This window comes from Pseudophryne corroboree, chromosome 3 (assembly GCF_028390025.1).
Source record: "Pseudophryne corroboree isolate aPseCor3 chromosome 3, aPseCor3.hap2, whole genome shotgun sequence".
Lineage (NCBI taxonomy): Eukaryota > Metazoa > Chordata > Amphibia > Anura > Myobatrachidae > Pseudophryne > Pseudophryne corroboree.
Genome location: NC_086446.1, coordinates 77,118,340 through 77,145,659, shown reverse-complemented (window position 1 = coordinate 77,145,659; position 27,320 = coordinate 77,118,340). Strand labels below are relative to the sequence as shown.

Genomic DNA, 27,320 nt, shown 5'->3' with positions numbered 1-27,320 from the left:
TGATAAGGGTTATAAATGCTGTTTTATACCCTGACCAACAGCATACATCTACAAAGATAAAGCTTGCATCACCATGAGTTGTAGGTCCATGTGTACAATGGTGTCCAAAGGCTTTGGACTAAAATATTCCTATATAGGTTTTAGAGCAGGCCTGGCCAACCTGTGGCTCTCTAGATGTTGTGAAACTACACAACCCAGCATGCCCTGCCACAGTTCTAGCATTTATTAAGAGCAAAACTGTGGCAGGGCATGCTGGGACTTGTAGTTTCACAACAGCTGGAGAGCCACAGGTTGGCCAGGCCTGTTTTAGAGCAAATTCTAAATTAGGTGTCAGCCCATAACCAGCCCCATTAGGGTGCTGACCATTGCTGGATTACAAAATAACCTTGGTGCATTACCTCAGTTTATCTTTAATATGGCTACTTGATTAATATTTGTTTTAATGTTGAATGACGACAACTGAAATCCAGTCACTGCCCTATCTGCTTACTCCGTATTACTATATAAAGTCACATCCAATGCTCCCTTACCTGTTTTTGGTTACTTATAGGGGTCTAGTTATGAAGCAGTGAAAAAAGTGGAGAAGTGAGCCTGTGGAGAAGTTGCCCATGGCAACCAATCAGCTGCTATGTATAAATTTTATAGAATGTACCTTCTAAATGTTACCTCATCACTGATTGGTTGCCATGGGCAACTTCTCCACTGGATCACTTCTTCACTGTTTCATGAACAGACTCTTAAATACCTATCTAGTTATGCTCTTCAAACTCCCATCAACCTACACCTATTATTCTCCCTTTTTACCTTTCCCCCTATGCCGCTTTTAAAATTTCACCCGTTTAATTGACCTATGCCTGTAGACCAGATAATGCTCTGAGAAGAAACATGTACCATCTGAAAAATCCTAAGATTTGCCTGCAAAACTGCCCTTCTGGCAGCCCGAAGAAAACAAATACTGAGCATTTATATCTATACAGTAAAGGTCTGCCCACTACAGACCTTTTCAGAAAGATCACACAGAAAAAGCAGGTACACACTTGTACTAAACACTGCTAATCAGAACTATTATAATAAACTGCAGTTTCACAGAGTAAAGGTGCTTAGCATATTTTTGGCCAAATCCCGTGTTTTGGACTTGAACCTTAAAAAAAAAAAAGTTAGGGACCCACCTGATCGCGATAGGTGGGCCCATATTTTTGGCCAAAATTATGCCAAGCGCCTCAATTTTACTCTATGTTAAATTGCAGAATTCATTATAGCTGTTCTGATTAGCAGTATTTAGTCTTTTAGTGTGAGGCACTACAAGTCTCAGCATGGTAGCACCTCTCATTAGGTTTAGAATTAGGGTGTACAATCTAGCCCCCCTCCCGCATACTTTTCAGAAATATGGCAGTGTTCAGTCCTCAATTTCTGAATTATTCTTGGCAAAAGCAAAAGAAAATCATTCCTTAAAAATATATTTTTCTGGGTTATTTCCTCCCCCCCAAAAAAATGAAGACATGACACTTATTTACCTCAGCAAGATAATTAGGGTACAAGCATGTTTTATTACCAGGTTATTTATACGGAACAAGCACAGACGCACATCAAGATATTCAGGTCTTTAATAAAGACATTGTTATTTTCAATATGAAAGAAAAGAAAAAGAAAATAATGGAATTGTGCAAAATAATTAAAAAGTTTAACTTAAGATATTCCTTGGATCAAGTTTAGTTTGTCATTTTTTGAAAATAAAAACCAAAAAACCATAACTATCCCTGCAATAATGTAATATATGTATAACAAAAGGTTTCCCAGCAAGAAAATATATTCTCTCTTCGGTGAATCGTCTAACAGGAGCTATAAGGAACATATGGAGGCTTGCTGGAACAACTAATACTTTGGCCACGTGACGCAAAGGAAAGACTTGGGTGCTAAGAAAGAGCAAACATAAACGAGGTCGACAGAAGACAAAAGACAGACGGACACCATCAATGTGAACTTTGCATTAACTCGGAAGGGCAACGTCTGACAGACTTGACTGGCATGCTAATTGGCAAAAGATCACAAAGAGTCGGACTCCATTGATTATAAAACATGAGAAGAAGAATTCAGAACCATCTTTCATGGCATGAGGTTTGATCAATAGGAACTACACAGTTTATCGCTTGCGTAGTAACGGATGCTTCACAAGATCTGCTTTACATACAACACCTCTCCCACATTCCGGGCACCCAAAGGACTTCTCTCCATGTGAACTGCCTGGTGTACGATCAGGTTACTATTTCGGGTGAAACATTTACCACAAACTGGACACGAATATGGTTTCTCTCCCGTATGGCCTGTAAGATGGTTTAAAAGACTGGGTTTATTGGAAAACACTTTTCCACACTCGGGACACGTCAGCCTCTCTCTTCGGTGATCCCTCCGGTGATTGGCAAAATCTGATCGTCGGATGAACGTCTCTGGACACTCCGAACACTTATAAGACGTTTCTTTCTTGACGGACGAGGAGCTGCCTTCTTCGCCCGAGACACATTCGTCCACGGCAGGGGTAGATTTGGGTTTCTTATGATCTTTGGAGGCATACGTCTGAGTGTCTACAGGAATTTCATCTTCCTCTGAGGCAGAGCCCTCCTCAATTGGCGCAAATGTAAATTTGGTGTGTGCGTGTTTAATCAGTGCACAGACATCGGTGTCTATGCTGGTTCCTTCATCAAAGCCTAAGAAATCCTTCTGCATGTGGTTGTTTTCGAACATGGCTGGGGTATGCTCTGTGTGGGTAGATGTATGCGGAGTATAATTGGTGGGTATATAAGTGTCTGTGACATGTTCATCATCACACGAGTCAGTTTCCTCACCGACATAATTAGATGCATACCGTGTATGACCTGTGGGTGTATACATGTCGGTGTCTGTGAGATTATCTTCTTCATCGGAGACCGAAACCTCCTTAATATGTAGAGATGAATGATCTGCGGGTGAATAGTCATCCGTGTCTGTAAGATTTTCTTCTTCGCTTGACACAGTTTCCTCCTTAATACGAGTAGAGGTATATGGTTTATGATCTGTGGATGTATACATGTCAGTGTCTGTGAGGTCTCCTTCCTCAAATGCAACCGATTCCTCCTTAATACGAGTAGATGTATACAGTGTAAGATCTGTTGGAGTATAAACACCATCGTCTGTGAGATTTTCTTCCTCATACGACTCCTCCTTAATATCAGTAGGAGAACTTTGTATATGACCTGTGGCTGTGTACATGTCAGTGTCTGTGAGGCTTCCTTCTTCATGCAAGACTGATTCCTCTTTAATTGGAGTAGCGGTATATTCACCCAATTTATTAACCAATATATCTGCTGTGAATAATTGAGAAATAGATTTAAGAAAATAAAAGAAAACGATTTTGCACTCATACAATACACACTGAATATATATTCTGTATATAACACAGAACAAATGTCCTCTTACCAGGTGTCCTCAGGTGCAGGTGATTCTCCATCATCAAGTTCTTCTTTTGATCCTTGTGTCCTTCTAAATTGTCCAATTTGTCCATGGCGAAAGAGACCGTATCATCTTCACACCTTATAGGAACCTGACACATACAATAATAGTCACTATTTAGACACATCCCCTGATGTTACTGTATAATGTCCCATTCCCAGCAATCACCTCTCCTGTCAGCAGCTGAATGATTTTGAAGGTCAGCTCCAATATCTTCTGGTCATTGATTTTTTCATGTGTTGGTGGAAGTACTGTGATGGAGCCCTGGTTTATGCTCAATCCGTCTGAAACTCTGGGATGGGTGCTCGGTGTGACACTTTCACCGGACTTCACAACACACTCCTACACAACGAGAGACACTAATAAATATCACTGTGCTGAAAAGACAGACAAAAATGTTTCTATCAGGACCAAATTTCACATTACCCACAAGAGTATACATTTATATATAAAAAAAAAAAAAGTGCTATATTGTTTGAGGTCCCCATTATATTAATAGAGATAAGAGTGATGTCACTGTGACATGTCCCAGACTCCCTCACCTCCCCAGTCAGGTCCCTGTGTTAGTAATAGAGGTCACTGTGACGGTCCCAGGCCACCTCACCTCTCCAGTCAGGTCCCTGTATTAGTTATAGAGATAAGAGTGGTGTTACTGTGACACTTCCAGACTCCTTCACCTCCCCAGTAAAGTCCCTGTGTTAGTAATAGTGATGTCAATGTGACACTCCCAGAACCCCTCACCTCCCCAGTAAAGTCCCTGTGTTAGTAATAGAGATAAGAGTGCTCTCAATGTGACACTCCCAGACTCCCTCACCTCCCCAGTCAGGTCTCTGTGTTAGTAATAGAGATAAGAGTGGTGTCACTGTGACGCTCCCAGACTCCCTCACCTCCCCAGTCAGCAGGTAGATGATCTCCAGAGTGAGATTATATATCCTTTGAGTAATTTTACTTTTATCCTTGTCTGTACAGGATGTTTTGGTTTCTGTGGAAGGTTGTTGGAAACACTCAGTTGATCGGATTGTTGAATCTCTGTTAGCCTATAAATAACAGAAAATATAAGGAGATGACTACATAAAACACATTACACTGTTGGAAAACCACTCATAAACCCCAACTATACACATCTAGTGGTTGCCTGTTGTCAAAGACACAACATTATACCAGTTTTAAATATGTCAAAGCACTGTCTTGGAGGCATCCATACTTAACTGACGATTTTTTCCTTCAAAACTGTTAACATTGTTTTTTAAAATTTATTTTATTTAATAAAGTTTAAAAAGTATTTTTCTAAATATTTAAACATTATATTATGCACATCTGCAGAATGGATCTCCTCATCAAAAACGGGGGGACAGGGTGGGACGGCGCAGTCGCATGAAATCTGACCAGTTAAGTGGTTAAAAGGGAGATATTCATGTCACCATGCCTATCAGAGGAGACATTAACTACACGTTCCTGTCCACTGGCTTAGTTGGTATCAGTTCTGGTTGATGAGTGTAGTCTATCTCCTTCACAAGCCCGTCCATTAGTCCCAGGGCTGGTTCAGTCATCAACATACAGTATGTAGTTACATTTAAGGAGTGGACACAAATCTCAAGGTGTACAGTATGTAAGGGGGGGCAGTCTTCAAGGTCAATGGTTGCAACCTGCAGGAAACAGGGCGTGAATTCACGGTTGGTGTAGTGCACAGGTTCTCAAACTCGGTCCTCAGGACCCCACATAGTGCATGTTTTGCAGGTCTCCTCACAGATCACAAGTGAAATAATAAGCTCCACCTGTGGATCTTTTAAAATGTGTCTGTGAGTAATTAATACACCTGTGCACCTGCTGGGTTACCTGCAAAACATGCACCGTGTGGGGTCCTGAGGACCGAGTTTGAGAACCACTGGTGTAGTGGTTAGCATTACTGCCTCACAGCCTTGAGGCTTGCCACCAAGGCCCTTTATGTGGAATTTGTAGTACTCTGAAGGGGCCAATGTGTTACTACTGAGGTTACATGGGGTAATGTGTTACTAAGTGACAAGATGGGAGTTTTGCATTACTATTAGAGGTGGGGAGGTAATGTGTTACTACACAGGTAAGGGGGTCAATTTGTTACTACAGTGGTAAAAGTAAGAAATGTGGTCTTCAGAGGGTCAAATGTGTCATTACAAAGGTAACAGGGAAAACATGTCACTAAAAAATAAATTTACTTTGTGTCCCAGGGATCTAAGTTAGGGGAGGTCCAAAAGGGAGGTGCGGGGGATGTGGTGGAAAAAAAAAAAAAAATCACACAATCGTTACCCCCATTACTGTGGCATAAGGCCACTAATAGCGGGGCCATGTTGGCAGATTTCACACTCATCATGCCAGAGCCACTTCACCGGAGTAGTGGGCAAATCCATCCAAGAGCAGTGTCTACTATCCTGGGATCACTCCCCCAAAATCTGACATCTCCCGAAACCTCACAATGCCACAATTTTGACATAGGCCAGATATTAGCCACATCCACTATGAGTCCACAAACTCCCACAATCACTGGGACATTTTAACAAAGTCCTAGGGGGATATCCAATTATCCCCGGTAAAACATTGGGTCCAAAAAACGGCAGGATTTTGGACTTTTGTCCGATGTTTCACCGTTTTTTTTTTCTTCCCTTTTTACAGGATATCCAAAATGGATCGCCCGTAAAAAAAATAAAATAAGATTTTAAACCTACCGGTAAATCTTTTTCTCCTAGTCCGTAGAGGATGCTGGGGACTCCGTAAGGACCATGGGGTATAGACGGGCTCCGCAGGAGACATGGGCACTATAAAGAACTTTAGAATGGGTGTGCACTGGCTCCTCCCTCTATGCCCCTCCTCCAGACCTCAGTTAGAGAAACTGTGCCCAGAGGAGATGGACAGTACGAGGAAAGGATTTTGTTAATCTAAGGGCAAGATTCATACCAGCCCACACAATCCACACCGTATAACATGGAATATACTAACCTGTTAACAGTATGAAACAAAACAGCATCAGCCCGAGACTGATCAAAACTGTAACATAACCCTTATGTAAGCAAAACCTATATACAAGTCTTGTAGAATTTAGTCCGCACTGGGACGGGCGCCCAGCATCCTCTACGGACTAGGAGAAAAATATTTACCGGTAGGTTTAAAATCTTATTTTCTCTTACGTCCTAGAGGATGCTGGGGACTCCGTAAGGACCATGAGGATTATACCAAAGCTCCAAAACGGGCGGGAGAGTGCGGATGACTCTGCAGCACCGATTGAGCAAACATGAAGTCCTCATTAGCCAGGGTATCAAACTTGTAGAATTTTGCAAGTGTTTGAACCCGACCAAGTCGCCGCTCTGCAAAGCTGTAATGCCAAGACGCCTCGGGCAGCCGCCCAAGAAGAGCCCACCTTCCTAGTGGAATGGGCCTTTACCGAATTCGGTAACTGTAATCCAGCCATAGAATGAGCCTGCTGAATCGTGTTACAGATCCAGCGAGCAATAGTCTGCTTAGAAGCAGGAGCACCAATCTTGTTGGCTGCATACAGGACAAACAGAGCCTCTGTTTCTCTTACGTCCTAGAGGATGCTGGGGACTCCAAAAGGACCATGGGGTATAGACGGGATCCGCAGGAGCTTGGGCACACTGAAAAGACTTAAACTGGGTGTGAACTGGCTCCTCCCTCTATGCCCCTCCTCCAGACCTCAGTTAGACTTTGTGCCCAGGACTGACTGGACACTCACAGGGGAGCTCTCCTGAGTTTCTCTGGAAAAGACTTTGTTAGGTTTTTTATTTTCAGGGAGACCTGCTGGCCACAGGCTCCCTGCATCGTGAGACTGAGGGGAGAGAAGCAGGACCTACTTATTCTTAGTTTAAAGGCTCTGCTTCTCGGCTACTGGACACCATTAGCTCCAGAGGGTTCGATCACTTGGTGCGTCTAGCTGCTCGTTCCCGGAGCCACGCCGTCACCCCCCTCACAGAAGCCAGAAGTCGGGTGAGTATGAGAAGACCAGAAGACTTCAGGACGGCAGAAGACTTCAGTAAAGGTACAGCGCAGTGGCAACGCTGCGCTCCGTGCTCCCACACACATTTCCTCCAGCACTCAGAGGGTGCAGGGCGCTGGGGGGGGGGGGCGCCCTGGGCAGCATGTTACTGGGTCTTCTGGGGCCGGCAGATGTTGGTTTCGGGATCCCCGCCGGCATTTTCAGTAGTTTGAATTTGGCGGGCTGAAGCGCGCCGGGAGGGGGCGGAGCTTAGCCGCGCGGCTCACAGGCGCCATTTTCTCTGCATGTGCTGGCAGGAGATGCTGGTCCGGGACCTCCAAGAGCTCCATCAAAGTAACGGGGAGCTTATCGGGAGGGGGGGACACAGTAGCTGGTGCATATTTGTTTAATTAGGCAGCGCTGGTACATATATTTTTCATTCGTGGGATATATGGGCGCTGGGGTGTGAGCTGGCATACTCCCTCTGTGTTTCTCTGTCCGGGTTTCCTTGTGGACCTGTCCCCTACTGAGGCATTGTATGTGTGTGTCGGTGGGTCGATACTAGGTGTCGACATGTCTGAGGCTGAATGTTATTCACCGGAGGAGGTTTTGGGGGAGGCAGATCCGGGTATGGAGTTGGCTCTGTCGACGCAGCCGACACCTGACTTACTTGCACTGTTGAATACAATTAATTCTAATGTCACTTCCTTATCAAAGAGATTAGATAAATCTGAATCACAGACACAGGAGTGGAAAAGATCCGTGGAGGAAGCTTTATCACAGGTACAGACCCCGTCGGGGTCGATAAAGAGGCCGTTCACTCAAGTGGTAGATACGGATACCGACACGGATTCGGAATCCGAGGTCGACTTCACTGAGGCTCCTTTACACCCTAGATTAGTTAAGAGTATTCAGTACATGATTGTGGCTATAAAAGATGTGTTATGCATTTCTGAGGAACCTGCAGTACAGGAAACAAGGATTTGCTTGTTTAAGGAGAAAAAACCTGAGGTACAGTTTCCCCCCTCTCATGAGATGAATGCTCTTTGTGAAAAGGCTTGGGAGTCGCCAGACAAGAGGTGGCAGATTCCCAAGAGGATTTACATGGCGTATCCTTTTCCAGCAATTGATAGGGGAAAATGGGAGGCGTCTCCTAATGTTGATAAAGCTTTATCTCGTTTGTCTAAGAAGGTGGCCCTTCCGTCCCCTGACACGGCAGCTCTCAAGGATCCGGCGGATCGCAAGCTGGAGACGTCTCTAAAGTCCATTTTTGCCAATACAGGTGCGTTGCTCAGACCTGCTGTGGCGTCGGTGTGGGTGAGTAGTGCTATTGCTAAATGGGCTGAGAATTTAGCTTCTGATATGGATACCCTTGATAAAGATACTGACGCGGATTCCAAGAAAGCTATGGAAGCATTACCCTTCAAAGGTAATGTCCTGTTCGGGGAAGGCTTGGCGGACCTGGTGTCTACCGCGACGGCGGGTAAGTCCTCGTTTCTTCCCTATGTTCCCACACAACACAAAAAGCCACAACATCAGCAGATGCAGTCCTTTCGTCCAAATAAATACAGGCGAGGAAAGGGTTCGTCCTTTCTCGCTTCAAAAGGTAGAGGAAGGGGAAAGAAGTCGCCTGCGGTGTCAGGCGCCCAGGACCAGAAGTCCACCTCTGCCGCTACCAAGTCCACCGCATGACGCTGGGGCTTCCCTGGGGGAGTCCGTCCCGGTGGGGGCCGTCTGCAGTTCTTCAGTCAGGTCTGGGTCCAATCGGACTTGGATCCGTGGGTTCTAGAGATTGTATCTCAGGGCTACAGGCTGGAATTTCAGGAGACGCCCCCTCACCGGTTTTTCATGTCGACCCTGCCAGTGTCTCTTCCCGACAGGGAGGTCGTGCTGGCAGCAATACAAAAGTTGTGTCTTCAGAGGGTCATTGTTCCCGTTCCCCCATCTCAACGGGGGGAGGGGTTCTACTCGAGCCTCTTTGTGGTGCCGAAACCGGACGGTTCGGTCAGACCGATTCTAAACCTAAAATCCCTCAATCCATTCTTGAAAGTTTTCAAGTTCAAGATGGAATCTCTTTTTATGGCATCAGTGGACATAAAGGATGCCTACTTACACGTCCCAATTTATCCTCCGCATCAGGCTTTCCTAAGGTTTGCGATACAGGATTCTCATTACCAATTTCAGACGCTGCCGTTTGGGCTTTCCACGGCCCCGAGGATTTTCACCAAGGTCATGGCGGAGATGATGGTTCTCCTTCGCAGGCAAGGGGTTACAATTATCCCGTACTTGGACGATCTCCTGATAAAAGCGAGGTCCAAGGAACGTTTGCTGAGGAGTGTGAGTTTGGTACTGTTGGTGCTCAGGCAGCACGGTTGGGTGCTGAATTTGCCGAAATCTTAGTTGATTCCGGCCACTCGGCTGTCGTTTCTGGGCATGATGCTGGACACGGAGTTACGAAGAGTATTTCTTCCAGAAGAAAAAGCCCTAGAACTGCAGTCAATGGTCAGGGAACTTCTGCGGCCGAAGTCTGTGTCCATCCATCAATGTATTCGGGTTCTGGGGAAAATGGTTGCGGTGTACGGAGCCATTCCGTTTGGCAGGTTTCATGCCCGGGTGTTTCAGTGGGATTTGCTGAGCAAATGGTCCGGGTCTCACCTGCACATGCACCGGAAGATAAGCCTATCTCCCAGAGCCAGAATCTCTCTCCTGTGGTGGATGCAAAGTTCTCACCTCCTGGAAGGTCGCCGGTTCGGTATCCTGGACTGGGTGCTTCTGACAACAGATGCAAGTCTCCGGGGCTGGGGCGCAGTCACCCAAGGAAGGAACTTCCAGGGGAAATGGTCACTCCAGGAAGCTTGTCTTCACATCAATGTTCTCGAGTTAAGAGCCATTTACAACGGCCTGCAACAAGCAAGAAGCCTTCTTCAGGGTCGACCTGTCCTGGTACAGTCAGACAACATCACAGCGGTAGCGCATATAAACCGTCAAGGCGGAACAAAGAGCAGAGCGGCAATGGCGGAGGCCACAAGAATCCTTCGCTGGGCGGAACAACACGTGAGTGCTCTGTCAGCAGTTTTCCTACCGGGAGTGGACAACTGGGAAGCAGATTTCCTCAGCAGACACGATCTCCATCCGGGAGAGTGGGCTCTTCACCAAGAGGTATTTGCAGAGGTGACAACGCGTTGGGGAATTCCGTTAATCGACATGATGGCGTCTCGTCTCAACAAGAAGCTTCCGCGGTATGGTATAGTGCAGTGGACGCCCTGGTGTCTCCGTGGGTGTTCAGGTCGGTGTATGTATTCCCTCCGCTTCCTCTCATTCCAAAGGTACTGGGGATCATTCGACGAACAAGGGTTCAGGCGATTCTCGTCGTTCCAGATTGGCCAAGAAGGGCCTGGTACCCGGATCTTCAGGAGTTACTGATGGAAGATCCTTGGCCACTTCCTCTAAGAGAGGACCTGTTGTTGCAAGGTCCCTGTGTGTTTCCAGACTTACCGCGGCTGCGTTTGACAGTATGGAAGTTGAGCGCCAGATCTTAGCTCGTAAGGGTATTCCTGGGGAAGTCATTCCCACTCTCATTAAGGCTAGGAAGGAGGTTACGGCAAAGCATTATCACCGTATTTGGAGAAAGTATGTTTCCTGATGTGAGACCAAAATGGCTCCTGCGGAAGAATTTCACTTGGGTCGCTTTCTCCATTTTTTGCAGGCAGGTGTAGATGGGGGCCTAAAATTGGGCTCCATCAAAGTACAGATCTCGGCTTTGTCTATTTTCTTTCAAAAGGAATTAGCTGTCCTCCCAGAGGTTCAGACTTTTGTGAAAGGAGTAATGCATATCAATCCTCCGTTTGTTCCTCCTGTGGCTCCATGGGATCTTGACGTGGTCTTGCAGTTTCTCATGTCTTCCTGGTTTGAGCCTTTGCGTAAGGTTGAGTTGAAGTTACTCACTTGGAAGGTAGTCATGTTGTTGGCGCTGGCGTCTGCCAGGAGGGTGTCAGAATTGGCGGCTTTATCTCATAAGAGCCCGTATTTGATTTTTCATTCTGATAGGGCAGAATTGCGGACTCGTCAACAATTTTTGCAGAAGGTAGTCTCTTCATTTCACATTAACCAGCCTATTGTGGTGCCGGTGGCTACAGAGGCTGGGGCGGTTCCAAAGTCTCTGGATGTGGTGAGAGCTTTGAGGATCTACGTCGCCAGAACAGCTGTTGCCAGGAAAACTGAGGCGCTGTTTGTCCTGTATGCTCCTAGCAAGATTGGTCATCCTGCTTCAAAACAGACTATCGCACGCTGGATTTGTAGTACGATCCAGCAGGCTCATTCTTCGGCCGGGTTACCCGTGCCGAAGTCAATAAAAGCTCATTCTACAGAAAGGTGGGCTCGTCTTGGGCGGCTGCCCGAGGCGTATCGGCTTTACAGCTTTGCCGTGCAGCCACCTGGTCAGGGGCAAATACTTTTGCCAAGTTCTATAAGTTTGATACCCTGGCTGATGAGGATCTTACGCTTGCTCAGTCGGTGCTGCAGAGTCGTCCGCACTCTCCCGCCCGGTTTGGAGCTTTGGTATAGACCCCATGGTCCTTTTGGAGTCCCCAGCATCCTCTAGGACGTAAGAGAAAATAGGATTTTGGTACTTACCGATAAATCCTTTTCTCCTAGTCCGTAGAGGATGCTGGGCGCCCATCCCGGTGCGGACTGTTACTGGCAATGTTTTCGTGTTGGTTAACTTGGTTTATACACGGCTAGTGTATTTCTGGTTTTCAGCTTGTTGCTGTTGTTATTTCATACGGTTCTCTGGTTTACTATTACTCCGGTGATACGGTATGTTTGTGGTGTGGGCTGGTGTGTTTGTAGCCCTTAGTTTACACAAAGATTCTTTCCTCGAAATGTCCGTCTCTCCTGGGCACAGTTCCTATAACTGAGGTCTGGAGGAGGGGCATAGAGGGAGGAGCCAGTTCACACCCAGTTTAAGGCTTTTCAGTGTGCCCAAGCTCCTGCGGATCCCGTCTATACCCCACGGTCCTTTTGGAGTCCCCAGCATCCTCTACGGACTAGGAGAAAACGATTTATCGGTAAGTACCAAAATCCTATTTTTCCTAACCCGAGCCGTCCTGGCTACATACATTTTTAAGGCCCTGACTACATCAAGAGACGTGGAATCCTCCAAGTCCCCCGTAGCCACAGGCACCACAATAGGCTGGTTCATATGAAAAGATGAAACCACCTTTGGCAAAAATTGAGGACGAGTCCTCAATTCTGCTCTATCCACATGGAAAATCAGATAGGGGCTTTTGTGAGACAAAGCCGCCAATTCGGATACCCTCCTTGCAGACGCCAAGGCCAACAACATGACCACCTTCCAAGTGAGAAATTTTAATTCCACTATCTGAAGAGGTTCAAACCAGTGAGACTTTAGGAACTGTAACACCACGTTAAGGTCCCATGGCGCCACTGGAGGCACAAAAGGAGGCTGTATGTGCAGCACTCCCTTTACGAAAGTCTGGACTTCTGGGAGAGAAGCCAATTCCTTCTGAAAGAAAATTGATAGGGCCGAAAATAGGATTTTGGTACTTACCAGGTAAATCCTTTTCTTTGAATCCATAGGGGGCACTGGAGTACTCTTGGGATATGGACGGCTTCCACAGGAAGAAAGCACTGAATAAATTAATTTTGAAACTACACCTCCCCTCCATATCCCTGAGTACCTCAGTGTTTTTTACTGAGCCGAACAGGAGCGATAGAGAGGTTGACAATGGATAATTACATATAACATAACGGACAACAATAAAGTTGACACAACATTACTGACAACTAAACAGTTGACACCATAACCGATTAGAACTTGTTAATCTGAACCAGTCGGTGAAAATGTGTTACCATAAGATCTACTGAACCTACCCCAAACCAGGTAAACTGCTCTGGGTGGTCGTCCAGTGCCCCCTATGGATTCAAAGAAAAGGATTTACCTGGTAAGTACCAAAATCCTACTTTCTTTTTCATCCACTAGGGGCCACTGGAGTACTCTTGGGACGTACCAAAGTTTCCCCCGTGGGCGGGAGAGCTGTTTGGCACCTGTAACACTAGGCGGCCAAAGCTAGATGCTGATGCCGCAAACGTATCAAACTTGTAGAAGCGCACAAACGTGTGCACCGAAGACCATATAGCCGCCCGGCGAAGCTGTGTCGTAGAAGCTCCACGACTCGCTGCCCATGACGTTCCCACAGCACGTGTGGAATGAGCTGTTACTGATGTAGGCGGCTGTAACCTAGCATGAAGGTAAGCCTGACGTATGGTCAGTTTAATCCAACTGGATAAGGTCTGCCTAGAAGCTGGCCAACCCATCTTGGCAGCATCATAGAGAGCAAACAACGTATCCGTCTTACGAACTGTCGACGTTCGGGATACATAAATGCGTAATGCGCGTACCACATCCAACCTACCAGAGTCTCCTGTTAACACAGGAACTACTATTGGTTGATTGATGTGAAAAGATGACACTACCTTTGGTAGAAAAGCGAAATTCGTCCGAAGTTCCGCTCTGTCATCATGAAACACTAAATACGGTGGCTTGCACGACAAAGCACCCAAATCTGAAACACGCCTTGCTGACGCTAAGGCTAAAAGAAAAATTGTTTTCCCAAGTGAGAAATGTAATATCCACTTGTTGTAAGGGTTCAAAGTAAAAAGACTGTAAGAAATCTAAAAACCAGATTCAAGTCCCATGGCGCAGTAGGTGGAGTGAATGGAGGCTGAGCTCTGAGGACACCCTGCATAAAGGTGTGAACCGACGGCAATAGGGCCAATCTACTATGAAAATAAATTGACAACGCCGATATCTGCACTTTTAGTGTGGATAAACTCAGACCTCCATCTAACCCCATCTGTAGAAATAACAAAAGACGGGATAACTTAAAAGATGATGTCGGAAACTTCCGAGCTTCACACCAACCTACATAGGCACGCCAAATTCTGTAATAATGAGCTGCCGTAACCGGCTTCCTAGCTCGTAACATGGTTGGTATAAACGATTCTGGAATGCCCTCTCTTCTTAAGAGGGCTGTCTCAACAGCCACCCCGTCAAACGCGGCAGCGCTAAATCGGGGTAAAGGAACAGACCCTGCTGTAACAGGTCCGAACGTAGTGGGAGCGGCCAAAGACCGACTGCGAGTAGACCGCGGAGATCCAAGAACCAAGCTCTCCGAGGCCAAAGAAGCGCCACTAGTATAATTGTGACGGACTCTCCTTTGATCCGTTTTAGCCACAGAGGGAGCAGCGGAAACGGTGGAAACAGATACACGAGACTGTATGGCCACGTGATTGTGAGAGCATCCACCGCCACTGCTTTTGGATCTCTCGTTCTGGACACGACCTGGGGCGTTTGATGATTGTGGCGAGATGCCATCAGGTCCACCTGCGGGTAACTTCACTTCTGGACCAGCATGTGAAACACTTCTGGATTTAATACCCATTCTCCTGGATGAAAATTCCGACGGCTGAGATAATCCGCCTCCCAGTTGTCCACTCCCGGAATGACTACTGCCGACAATATAATTTGGTGATACTCGGCCCAATAGAGGATTCAAGCTACTTTCCGCATTGCCATACGGCTTTTCGTTCCTCCTTGTTTGTTGATGTATGCGACCGCCGTCGCATTGTCTGACTGCACCTGAACAGCCTGAGCCTGCAGCCTTGTGCACTGCTTGTCGTAGTGCATTGTAAATTGCCCGGAGTTCCAGGACATTTATAGACAGCAATCTTTCGTGATCCGCCCAGAGACCCTGGAGCTGATAATTTTGAACTACAGCTCCCCAACCTCTGAGACTCGCGTCCGCCGTGAGAATTATCCAATTCCAGGCGCCGAACCGCTTCCCTGCGGTTAGATTCTGTACTTTGAGCCACCAGAGTAGAGACACTCTGGCCCTTGGAGACAATCTCACCCTGCGGTAAATCTGCAGATGCGAGCCCGACCACTGTGCGAGCACATCCAATTGAAAAGGACGTGAGTGAAGTCTTCCGAACTGAAGCGCTTCGAAAGTCGCCACCATTGTGTCTAATAGGCGAATGCACAAATGAACAGAGACTGTGCGTGGCTTGAGTACCAGATGACGAATGACCTGTACTTTCTGTTCGGGTAGGTAAATTCTTTGATTTACCGTATTGAGAATCATACCTAGGAATTGAAGTCGTTGAGACGGAATCATTCAGGAATTCGCTTAGACAATGGTAGGAAATCAGATTCCCCCCCCCCCACTTGGTCTGCGATCTATCTCGTTTGGAATCAGACTCCGCCTGTTAGGAACGTAGCCAAAGTGGACGTTATGCGCCACTAGCGAAGCTGAAAACGCAAGAACCAACTGCCAACGTCCAAAGAAGCTGTAGGCAGCAAGAAGTCTAAGGTGGTCTTTATTTAGGGCAAACCTGGACTGGAGTGCCCTGCCACTACAGCCTTGTTACCTCAAACCCTTACCAAAGCAGGGCGAAGCAACAGCCCTACTGCTGTGTAGGGTACACTCCGATAGGTAGTTAAAAGCCCAATGATTGCAATTGTCTCTCATTGGAAATTGTTCAGCCTTCGCTGAGAACCTGACGTACTGGCCTGGTGCTATGAGGGCTGGCGGCGAATCGACCGCAACAATCTAACTGAAACAGTAAAAAAAAAATTTTTTTTATTTTTCTCTCTCAGGCAGTACATGACCCCGCATTCCCCCCAAAGAGGACCGGTAAGGGTCTGTCTGTGCAGTTTTTACGCAGAGTACTAACCACTATACGATCACGGCAACTTAAACGAGCCAGGTAAGAGACGAACATTAAGCAAGAAATTCCCTCCAATCCCAAAATCATTTATAAGAGGAATAAGTCCTTGAAACTAATATTAGCCCCAAGCCATCTGAGGAGCATTAAGGAAAATACAGATGAAACAGAGTAAAAATTGGCTAACCTCAATGGGAAAACCATGTGGTTTCTTTCAATGTGGACATAAAAAATGCACCACCTGTCAATACATGGGGAGAAGAACAACCCAGGTAGAGATACCATACAAAAAAAAGAGATACATATTATAAAATCTTTTATTAATTGTAACTCTTCATATGTAGTTTACCTATTAACTTGTAGTTGCAATCTCCCATATATAGGACGCACCACCAGACCGTTAAAAATACGGTTTCTGGAACATCGAAGAAACATACTTAGAAAATATATGAAACATAGTGTCTCGAGACATTTTTGCCAGAAACACAATGGTGATCCGGAAACTCTAAAACTTTTAGCTTTAGAGATTATATATCCGACAGCAAGAGGGGGGGATAGATATACCAATCTATGTAAAAGAGAAGTCTTTTGGATGCTTCAATTCAACTCTGTATACCCCGATGGTTTAAATGAAAGTATGGAGATTAATTCCATTATATGAATGTCCTTTAGTGATGTATACATATTGAGATCTATGGTCTCTATCCATTCCTTTCTATTTCGTTCGTATAATGATCCTAACGATGTGTAGATAATAATAATAACATAAAAACTGTGTTAACGAAAAATTCTTCCTTCTGCCCAGTAGCCATGTACAAGTGCCCTATATATGTTTCCCAAGATTCTTTCCATTTATTCTGTATAACCCTCTTCTAAAAAATCTATAATAAATGTAAATATAAAACCTTTTTAAAAATTCTCTCGTTTAAAAATTCTCTCCTTTTACTCTCTCTTTTTCTTTGTATATTTATATATATGTATGCATATGAGATTACTGAAACTACATCAATTATACAATCGTATTTATATCATATTGATACATACAAGGTGAAACACATGTATGTTGTCTGTATCCAGGCAACACATTCAGGAATGGTGGGGCGGACCGCTACGTTGGTCTGATCACGTGTCCACTCTGGGGCACGTGACGCTGTCCCAGGGAGCGTCGGGTGCGCTCCATTCATGCGGTTCACGGGCGTCTTCCGGTCTATGACCGATGGGACGTGGTGACGCATGGGGGAGCGTGACACAGGTGCGCTCACCCAGCATATGGGAGGGCGTCCCGACGGACCCTGGGGCACAATGGACCTAATAGCGGGATCACCACACATCTGATACCAATTAGGATATCGGTAAGTGACAAAATGGTCACATGACCGGCACATGTGTTTTTGTCTTTATTTATTTATATATATTACAGCTTGTCTTCTAATAAATTTATTTTTAAAAACATGTATTACGAGTGGTTTAGGACTGCCTTCCCAAAAAAGCTTACTAATGTCGGTTTCAAAACAAGGATCAGCTAATTAGAGTTGTAATTATTAGTGAGGTATAAAAATGGCTCCCGGTGTCTTTATGATTCACTTCTGAGGAAGCTGGACGACCTAGTCCAGGGAAACGCGTTAAGGCCCATGCTGAGGAACTTTTGCACCTTCTACCATCTATCATCGATCTGGATAAGGACTTTTCCCTTCACATTGGAATACAATTAAACCGCAGATACTCCCTGTGTTGAGCACTTCCAGCAATTTATGGAAACCCCTTCAATCACCTACACAGACGAATATTGAGAGTCATCTTTTTCGTGGAACTGTGGATGAGGTATATCTAGGGTATTACCAGCTGACTGTGCTTTTTACTGCTATTTGAGGAGGAGCGGATTTCCACTTAAGTCCGGGATCTTTTAAATTGATGGTACTGTTCCTATCAGCAAAACCTAATATTTTGATTATCTCAGAGCCATATAGGATCAACTATTGTTTCCTATTTTTTATATATATGCTGTTGGTGACTATTTAGTCTTTATTACGGTTTTTATTAATGTTTTAACAATATTATTTTATATCTATTAAGTAAAATAAAGATACTGATTAACTGATCCAACTGTTTCCTATCAATACTTTGGTTAAAACAACTCTTAGCGCTGGTATTTTCTTGCTTAATGTTCATTCACTTTCTGGAGGTCTGACAAACCTCTTCCAGCAGCTGTGACTTTCTAGTGGGTTTATATACATTTTTTCTTTTCACTACCAGGTAAGAGACGAACCTGTTAAACCAGGATCTGAACCAGTGTCCATGCAATCACAATGTTCACTGTGGCCGGGAAGCCTAACCACTTGGCTACAGAGCCACCTGTAAAAACAATAAGCAAAGCTGCTGCAGGTGAGGCCTGAACTCACCATGTTTGCAGTGCTCAACAGATACTGTTTAATAAGCACTGTGTGCTGACCAATTAGTCTTGCTTACTGCAAAATAGATTTTTAATGTCAGCATATTATATATATATCTGTCTACACATACATACAACAATGTATATTCACACATACTCAGACCTTAATATATACATATTCCATATATGCATACATACACATATATATTATATACCCATATACATATATCCAGATATATCCTGATACAGAGGTATAATAATTTTTAGAAGTCTGAAACTAAATGTGACCTCACACAGGCTTAAAACCTGAGATGACTGCTGCTTAACCACAGCTTAGTTAATGGGCCCTATCTAGTGGCCGGCGCCGGGAGCGCGCTCTTGGGAGCGGGCTCTGGAGAGCTATCATGACTGTAAAACCTACGGTAGGTTTATATTGATAGTGTAAGCCCAAACTGAGCTAACCAGAATGTATCTTTTTTTAACAGTTTAAACTAGCATGCATTAGTATGCAATCTAGTTGGATCACCAGTTTCCTCCCAGATGGCAAAACAATATGCAATTGAGTTTGGGCGTATCCAGTGTGGTGCGGCTGTAGATTAAAAATACCTACAGCACCTTGTACTCCCAGGTGGCTAATCAGGCCCAACACTGCTTAGCTTCCAAAATCAGATGAGATTGGGCGTATCCAGTGTGGTGTGGCCAAGTGAATTAAGCCAAAGCTGCTGCAGGTGAGACCTGAACTCACAATGCTTGCAGTGCTCCACAGATACTGTTTTATAAGCACCATGTGCTGACCAATTGTTATAACATATCTTACTTTACAACAGTGAACAAAGCCAGTATTTGGCTGCCACGGCCATGATTCAGATTTGCAGTCTTTAGGATAATATCATTATAAACAGTTATGATATAAATAATAGTAAGAGAAGTGAGTGTATATCCATGTAATACACTCTTAGACATGGCAGGGAAACTGCCTATTAGTAATTGCTGGTGTCTTACTCATTATGCAGACAGACAATACAAAAAATACAAAAGACAGACAACTTGCGCGACTCAGTAAATAGCACTAAGGTGTCTTTATAAATATATATCTGGCCAAGTGCAGTGCACGCCAGCAATATGCCTGATCCCAAATTCCCCTTAACACCCCTGCGCCTTCAATGGAGGAGAGATGTAACACAGGAAATTCTGGAAATACAACAGGAAAAACAACAGGAAGCATGGTTAATATGTCCCCATGCTCACAGTATAACACAAAGTGCGACTTATAATTATGTAAGCAGATTTAATAAACATCTTATGTTGCACTCAAAACCTGCACATATAACTTGTATCCTGTTTTAACAAAGACTTCATAGCCTATTGTAATACATATGCAGCGCTGCTGTATTCCCTTTATCAATAAGAGTTGAATCATGAGATTTCATCCAGTGACCCTGACATTTCTGTGTGCAGGGAACATCACTGTGGCAGCAAAGTTACTCACTAGGCTATGGAGCCTGCCTTTTAACTATCATTTGTGTGCCCCCCCCCCCCGTGCTCCGTGTACCGTTCTCTATACACGGAGCCGGGCTATGGTGGAGAGGGAGCCCGAATTGGCATCGAGGGCCGGGGAGCGCGCTGCATAGAGCCGTGGAGCGGCCTATGCATAAAACCACGTGGCCAACGCGGCTCAGAGCGGCGGGGGAGACAGCCTAAACAGCGGCGCTGGAAGCGGCGGCGGGCGGCTGAAGGCAGCGGCGGGCGGCCACACACACACAGTATCCCACACAGCGGGGCGGCAGCGTGAGCTGACCGCCCCGTTCAACATACCTGGACCCTGTGGTGAGGGCTATGACGGGGCTTCTCTGTAAATTCCATCCAGCCTTTACTGCAGGTTTTAGTCCTGCACGTGGTAGTGAGGGAGCTCTTTTTAGAGAGGTCCGACACCCACAGCTGCTATAGCAGCCTTCACTATCCCGGACCCACGCCTATTAGAAGGGGGGGAAGGGATGTGGTAAATCGTTGAAAAAAGAAAAAAACTTAGAAAAAATTCCAATGAAATGTGGACAAACTCCACAAGCCTTCTGTGTCGAGCACAGAAAAAACACTGAGGTACTCAGGGATATGGAGGGGAGGTGTAGTTTCAAAATTAATTTATTCAGTGCCTTCTTCCTGTGGAAGCCGTCCATATCCCAAGAGTACTCCAGTGACCCCTAGTGGATGAAAAAGAAATCTGTACCTTAATGGAGCCTAATTTCAGGCCCATATCCACTCCTGTCTGCAGAAAGTGGAAAAGACGGCCCAGATGGAAATCTTCCGTAGGAGCATTCTAGGCCTCACACCAAGATACATACTTTCTCCAGATACGGTGATAATGCTTCGCTGTCACCTCCTTCCTAGCCCTCATCAGAGTAGGGATGACTTCTTCCGGGATGCCTTTTCCAGCTAGGATTCGGCGTTCAACCGCCATGCCGTCAAACGTAACCGTGGTAAGTCTTGGAACACGCAGGGCCCCTGTTGCAACAGGTCCTCTCTGAGAGGAAGAGGCCACGGATCTCCTGTGAGCATTTCCTGAAAATCTGAATACCAGGCCCTACGAGGCCAATCCGGAGCAATGAGAATTGTCCGCACTCTTTTTCGTCTTATGATTCTCAAAATCTTTGAGATGAGTGGAAGAGGAGGAAACACATAGACCGACCGAAACACCCACGGTGTCACCAGGGCGTCTACCGCTACTGCCTGAGGGTCCCTTGACCTGGCACAATACCTCCGAAGCTTCTTGTTGAGGCATGAGGCCATCATGTCTATTTCAGGAAGTCCCCAACGACTTGTTATCTCTGCAAAAACTTCTTGATGAAGTCCCCACTCTCCTGGATGGAGATCGTGTCTGCCGAGGAAGTCTGCTTCCCTGTTGTCCACTCCCGGAATGAAGACTGCAGTCAAAGCACTTACATGATTTTCCGCCCAGCAAAGAATCCTGGCGGCTTCCGCCATTGCCACTCTGCTCCTTGGTCCGCCCTGTCGGTTTACATGAGCCACGGCTGTGACTTTGTCTGACTGAATCAGAACCGGTAGGTCGTGAAGAAGATTCTCCGCTTGACGCAGGCAGTTGTATATGCCCCTCAATTCCAGTACGTTGATGTGAAGACAAGCCTCTTGGCTTGACCATAGTCCTTGAAAGTTTCTTCCTTGTGTGACTGCTCCCCATCCTCGGAGGCTCGCGTCCGTGGTCACCAGAACCCAGTCCTGAATGCCGAACCTGCGACCCTCTAGAAGGTGAGCACTCTGCAGCTACCACAGGAGAGACACCCTGGCCCTGGGGGACAGGCTGATTTTCTGATGAAGATGGGACCCGGACCACTTGTCCAGAAGATCCCACTGAAAAGTCCTGGCATGAAACCTGTCGAAGGGGATGGCCTCGTAGGACGCCACCATCTTCCCCAGCACTCGAGTGCATTGATGGACTGACACTCTTTTCGGTTTCAACAGGTCTCTGACCAAGTTCTGGAGTTCCTGGGCTTTTTCCATTGGGAGAAAAACCTTCTTTTGTTCCGTGTCCAGAATCATGCCTAAGAACGATAGCCGAGTTGTTGGCACCAACTGTGACTTTGGTAGATTCAGAATCCAGCCGTGTTGCTGCAGCACTCTCAGGGAGAGCGCCACGCTTTCCAAAAACTGACCTCTTGATCTCGCCTTTATCAGGAGATCGTCCAAGTACGGGATAATTGTGACTTCCTGCCTGCGCAGGAGTACCATCATTTCCGCCATTACCTTGGTGAAAATCCTCGGGGCCGTGAAAAGCCCAAACGGCAACGTCTGAAACTGGTAATGGCAGTCCTGTACAGCGAATCACAAGTACACCTGATGAGGGGGATATATGGGAACATGAAGGTACGCGTCCTTTATGTCCAGTGACACCATAAAATCCCCCCCCCCCCCCCCCGCCAGGCTGGAAATAACTCCCCGGAGCGATTCCATCTTGAATGTGAACTTTTTCAAGTACTGGTTTAGGGATTTTAAATTTAGATTGGGTCTGACCGAGCCATCCGGTTTCGGGACCACAAATAGGGTTGAATAGTACCCCTTCCCCTGATGACCTAGGGGAACCTCCACCACCACTCGTTGTTGACATAGTTTTAGCTGCGATTCAAAAACTATCTCCCTCTCTGGGGGAGAAGCCAGTAGAGCCGATTCGAAAAATCGGCGAGGAGTCATCTCTTCGAACTCTAGCTTGTAGCCTTGGGATACAATTTCCATTGCCCAAGGATCCACGTCCGACTGAACCCAAACCTGGCTGAAGAGTCGAAGACGTGCCCCCACCGGCGCAGACTCCCTCAGTGGAGCCCCAGCGTCATGCGGTGGATTTGGCAGAAGCCGGGGAGGACTTCTGCTCCTGGGAACTAGCCGTAGCAGGCTGCTTTTTCTCTCTTCCCTTACCTCTGGCGAGGAAGGAAGAGCCCCGACCTCTTCTGGACTTATGCGACCGAAAGGACTGCATCTGATATTGTGGTGTTTTCTTTCGCTGTGGGGAAACATAAGGTAAAAAGGTAGATTTGCCCGCGGTAGCTGTGGAAACCAGGTCCGCAAGACCTTCCCCAAATAAATCCTCACCTTTGTACGGCAAAACTTCCATATGCTTCTTTGAGTCGGCATCACCCGACCATTGACGGGTCCACAGGGCTTGCCTAGCAGAAATCGCCATGGCGTTGGCTCTCAAACCTAGCAGACCAACGTCTCTCTGAGCATCTCTCATATATAAGACTGCGTCTTTAATGTGAGCTAAGGTCAATAAAATGGTATCAATGTCAGCTGACAAGGTATCCGTCCAAGCCGCAACAGCGCTACAAACCCAAGCCGAGGCTATTACTGGTCTGAGTAAGGTCCCCGTATGTGTATAAATAGATTTAAGGTAGTTTCCTGTCTGCCATCAGCAGGATCCTTGAGGGCGGCCGTGTCTGGAGATGGCAGCGCCACCTTTTTGGACAAGCGTGTTAATGCCTTGTCCACCCTGGGTGAGGATTCCCACCGTACCCTGTCCTGTGTCGGGAAAGGATACGCCATAAGAATTCTTTTGGGAATCTGCAGTTTCTCGTCAGGAGCTTCCTTTGCCTTTTCAAATAACGCGTTCAGTTCATGAGATGGGGGAAAGGTTACCTCAGGTTTCTTTTCCTTAAACATGTGTACCCTCTTGTCAGGGACAGAGGGGTCATCAGTGATATGTTAAACATCCTTTATTGCAATAATCATATAATGAATACTTTTGGCCACCTTTGGGTGTTACCTCGCATCATCGTTGTCGACACGAATCAGAATCCGTGTCGGTACCAGTGTCTGCTACTGGGGACAGGGGACGTTTCTGAGACCCTGAAGGGCCCTGTGACACAGCCAAAGTCATGGATTGACTCCCTGTTCTATCCCTGGACTCTGCTTTGTCCAACCTCTGATGTTTGACACATTTGCATTTTAAACATTCAGCATATCCATAGAATCATGTGTCGGCGTCGCCGACGGAGACACCACAATCATCTGCTCCACCTCCTCCTTAGAAGAGCCTTCCGCTTCAGACATGCCGACACACGCGTGCCGACACCCCCACACACTCAGGGATATATCTATATGGAGACAATTCCCCAATAAGGCCCTTTGGAGAGACAGAGAGAGAGTATGCCAGCACACACCCAGCGCCAACTGACACTGGAAACCAATTCCCAGACAAAAACAGCGCTTTTATATAAATATATACTCACTGCGCCAATAAAAAGTGCCCCCCCCCCTCTTTTATGCCCTCTGTCACCGTGTTCAGCAGGGGAGAGTCCAGGGAGCCAGCTTCTCTGCGGTGTGCTGTGGAGAAAATGGCACTGGATAGTGCTGGAAGACCAAGCTCCGCCCCCTCAGTGGCGGGCTTCGGTCCCGCTCAATTTTTCCATACAGGCGGGGGATTTTACCATATAGTGCCCCCGCAGCCCCTATATTATCATTAGCCAGTACCAAGAGGTTTAAAATCGCTGCCCAGGGCGCCCCCCCTGCACCCTTCAGTGTCCGCTGTGTGTGTGGGAGCAATGGCGCGCAGCGTTATCGCTGCGCGTTACCTCAGAGAAGATCCGAAGTCTTCAGCCGCCTTTGACGTCTTCTTTCTTCTTATACTCACCCGGCTTCTATCTTCTGGCTCTGTGAGGAGGAAGGCGGCGCGGCTCCGGGACGAACGGCGAGGGTGAGACCTGCGTTCCGACCCTCTGGAGCTAATGGTGTCCAGTAGCCTAAGAAGCAGAGCCTATCACTTAAGTAGGTCTGCTTCTCTCTCCTCAGTCCCACGATGCAGGGAGCCTGTTGCCAGCAGTGCTCCCTGAAAATAAAAAACCTAACAAAAGTCTTTCTCAGAGAAACTCAGGAGAGCTCCCCTGTAATGCACCCAGTCTCCTCTGGGCACAGGATCTAACTGAGGTCTGGAGGAGGGGCATAGAGGGAGGAGCCAGTGCACACCCATTCTAAAGTTCTGTATAGTGCCCATGTCTCCTGCGGAGCCAGTCTATACCCCATGGTCCTTACGGAGTCCCCAGTATCCTCTAGGACGTAAGGGGGGGGAAGCTGATCTCCCAAAAACACACAGTTTCAGTGAAACCTGTGTATTTTCAGATGAAACAGCCCCATTTTCGCACACAAAAACAGCTCCGTTTTCGGGGACATTGCTTCGCCTGCCTGAGGCAGGTGAAACAAAATCCCCGATAAGCCAGGTATCGTGCCCGCTTATTGGGGCTAATTAGTGCTCTGGCATCAACTGGAAAGGTGTCCAGACTTTCTTGTAGTAAATCCTACCTACCTATTTAACATGTTTGTTTAAGCAATCTATGTCTAACTACAGCTAGTTCCGTTTAGTTCCGTCTTTCCTTGGACAAAAAAAAAAGTTGTGTACCCCTTATTGAAGGTATTATACAAATAAAAATAAGCAGATTTATGGTAAGAACTTACCTTTGTTAAATCTCTTTCTGCAAGGTACTCTGGGTTCCACAGGGATAACATCAGGGTGTAGAGTTGGATCTTGATCCGAGGCACCAACAGGCTAAAAGCTTTGACTATTCCAAGGATGCATAGCGCCGCCTCCTCTATAACCCCGCCTCCGTGCACAGGAGCTCAGTTTTGTTAACCAGTCCAATGCAATAGCATGTAAAAGAGACAACAACCGTTAGTAGCCACTTACACCACATTCTCACGATAGGAGAAGGTATTAGCGGCTAATGCCATACAAACCCAAAGAAGCTAAGTGCGTCAGGGTCGGCGCCCTGTGGAACCCAGTGTACCTCGCAGAAAGAGATTTAACAAAGGTAAGTTCTTACCATAAATCTCCTTTTCTGCAGCGGGGTACACTGGGGTTCCACAGGGATAACATTGGGGATGTCCTAAAGCAGTTCCTCATGGGAGGGGATGCACTGTAGCGGGCACAAGAACCCGGCGTCCAAAGGAGGCATCCTGGGAGGCCGAAGTATATTAGAAGTAGTATTCCTCCTTCTTGCTTGAACTTCCTTATCAGCCTGGGTAGAAGGGACACCAGAGGGAACGCATACGGCAGCCGAAAGTTCCATGGAATTGCCAGTGCGCCCACGAACGCTGCTTGAGGATCCCTTGTCCTTGTTCCGAAGACCGGAACCTTGTGATTGTGTCGAGACGCCATCAGGTCTACATCAGGTAGGCCCCACTTGTCCACTAGGAGTTGAAAGACTTCTGGATGAAGACTCGACTCTCCGGCGTGTACGTCCTGACGACTGAGGAAGTCCACTTCCCAGTTGAGGACTCCCGGAATGAACACTGCCGATATGGCTGGCAGATAGCGTTCTGCCCAACGAAGGATTTTTGATACTTCCATCATTGCCATGCGGCTTCAAGTGCCGCCTTGATGATTTATGTACGCCACCGTGGTGGCGTTGTCTGACTGTACTTGAACAGGCCTGTTCTGTAGCAGAGGTAGGGCTAGTGTCAACGCATTGAACACTGCCCGCAATTCCAAAATGTTTATCGGGAGGAGAGATTCCTCCCTGGTCCACCGACACTGAAGAGAGTGTTGCTCCAACACCGCACCCCAGCCCCACAGACTGGCATCCGTCGTCAGAAGGACCCAGTTGGAGATACAGAAGGGACGACCTCTGCTCTGTTGCTGGTCCTGTAGCCAACAGCTCAGCGACAAGCAGACCTCCAGAGTAGGGAGGCCAATTCCGGGATAGGCGGGATCCCAGGATTTGGGCCCAAAAATGCCGGGATTTGAATCCTGGGATTGGAGCTTCCAATCCTGGGATTCAAGGGATTACAGTGCGCATGTGCGGGAGGGTGGGTGTAAGTAATGACATTTACTATTAGGCAGGCGGCCGCCATGGACTCACTGAACGCGGGAGCACTTCAAATGTAGCGCCGGCCGCCAGCCAATCAGAGCTGGCAGCTCGGCAGCCAATCGGGAGCCACTGCTGCGACCGCTTCCCTGATTGGCCGCCGGTCCACCAGCTCTGGTTGGCTGGCGGCCGGCGCTTCATTTGAAATGCTCCCGCGTTCAGTGAGTCCATGGCTGCCGCGGCCGCCCGCCTGATAGTAAGTGTCATTACTTACACCCACCCTCCCTCTCGCGCCGCTACCAACCCTTCCGCGCCGCTACCTACATCCTCCCTCCCGCACCACTAACTACACCCACCCTCCTGCACTGCTACCTACCCCCTCCCTACCTCCCGCACCGCTACCTACACCCTCCCTACCTCCCGCACCACTACCTACACCCTC

General features: G+C 47.0%; 1 protein-coding gene across 2 annotated transcripts in view; it reads right to left on the bottom strand.

Annotated features, from left to right (window-relative positions):
• Positions 1 to 1,527: 1,527 nt before the first annotated feature.
• LOC135054791 (oocyte zinc finger protein XlCOF7.1-like) overlaps positions 1,528 to 27,320 on the bottom strand; it is a 66,408-nt gene continuing 40,615 nt past the window's right edge. Inside the window, exons 3-6 of one of the 2 annotated variants that reach the window (XM_063958122.1) lie at positions 4,371 to 4,520; positions 3,652 to 3,825; positions 3,451 to 3,574; positions 1,528 to 3,335 (exon numbers count right to left, since the gene is read on the bottom strand). In XM_063958122.1, the coding sequence (XP_063814192.1) occupies positions 2,167 to 3,335; positions 3,451 to 3,574; positions 3,652 to 3,825; positions 4,371 to 4,520 (1,617 nt within the window). In that variant the 3' untranslated portion in view covers positions 1,528 to 2,166. Of the gene's footprint in view, positions 3,339 to 3,450; positions 3,575 to 3,651; positions 3,826 to 4,370; positions 4,521 to 27,320 lie in introns of both variants that reach the window. The other variant, XM_063958121.1, reaches the window with a different exon arrangement.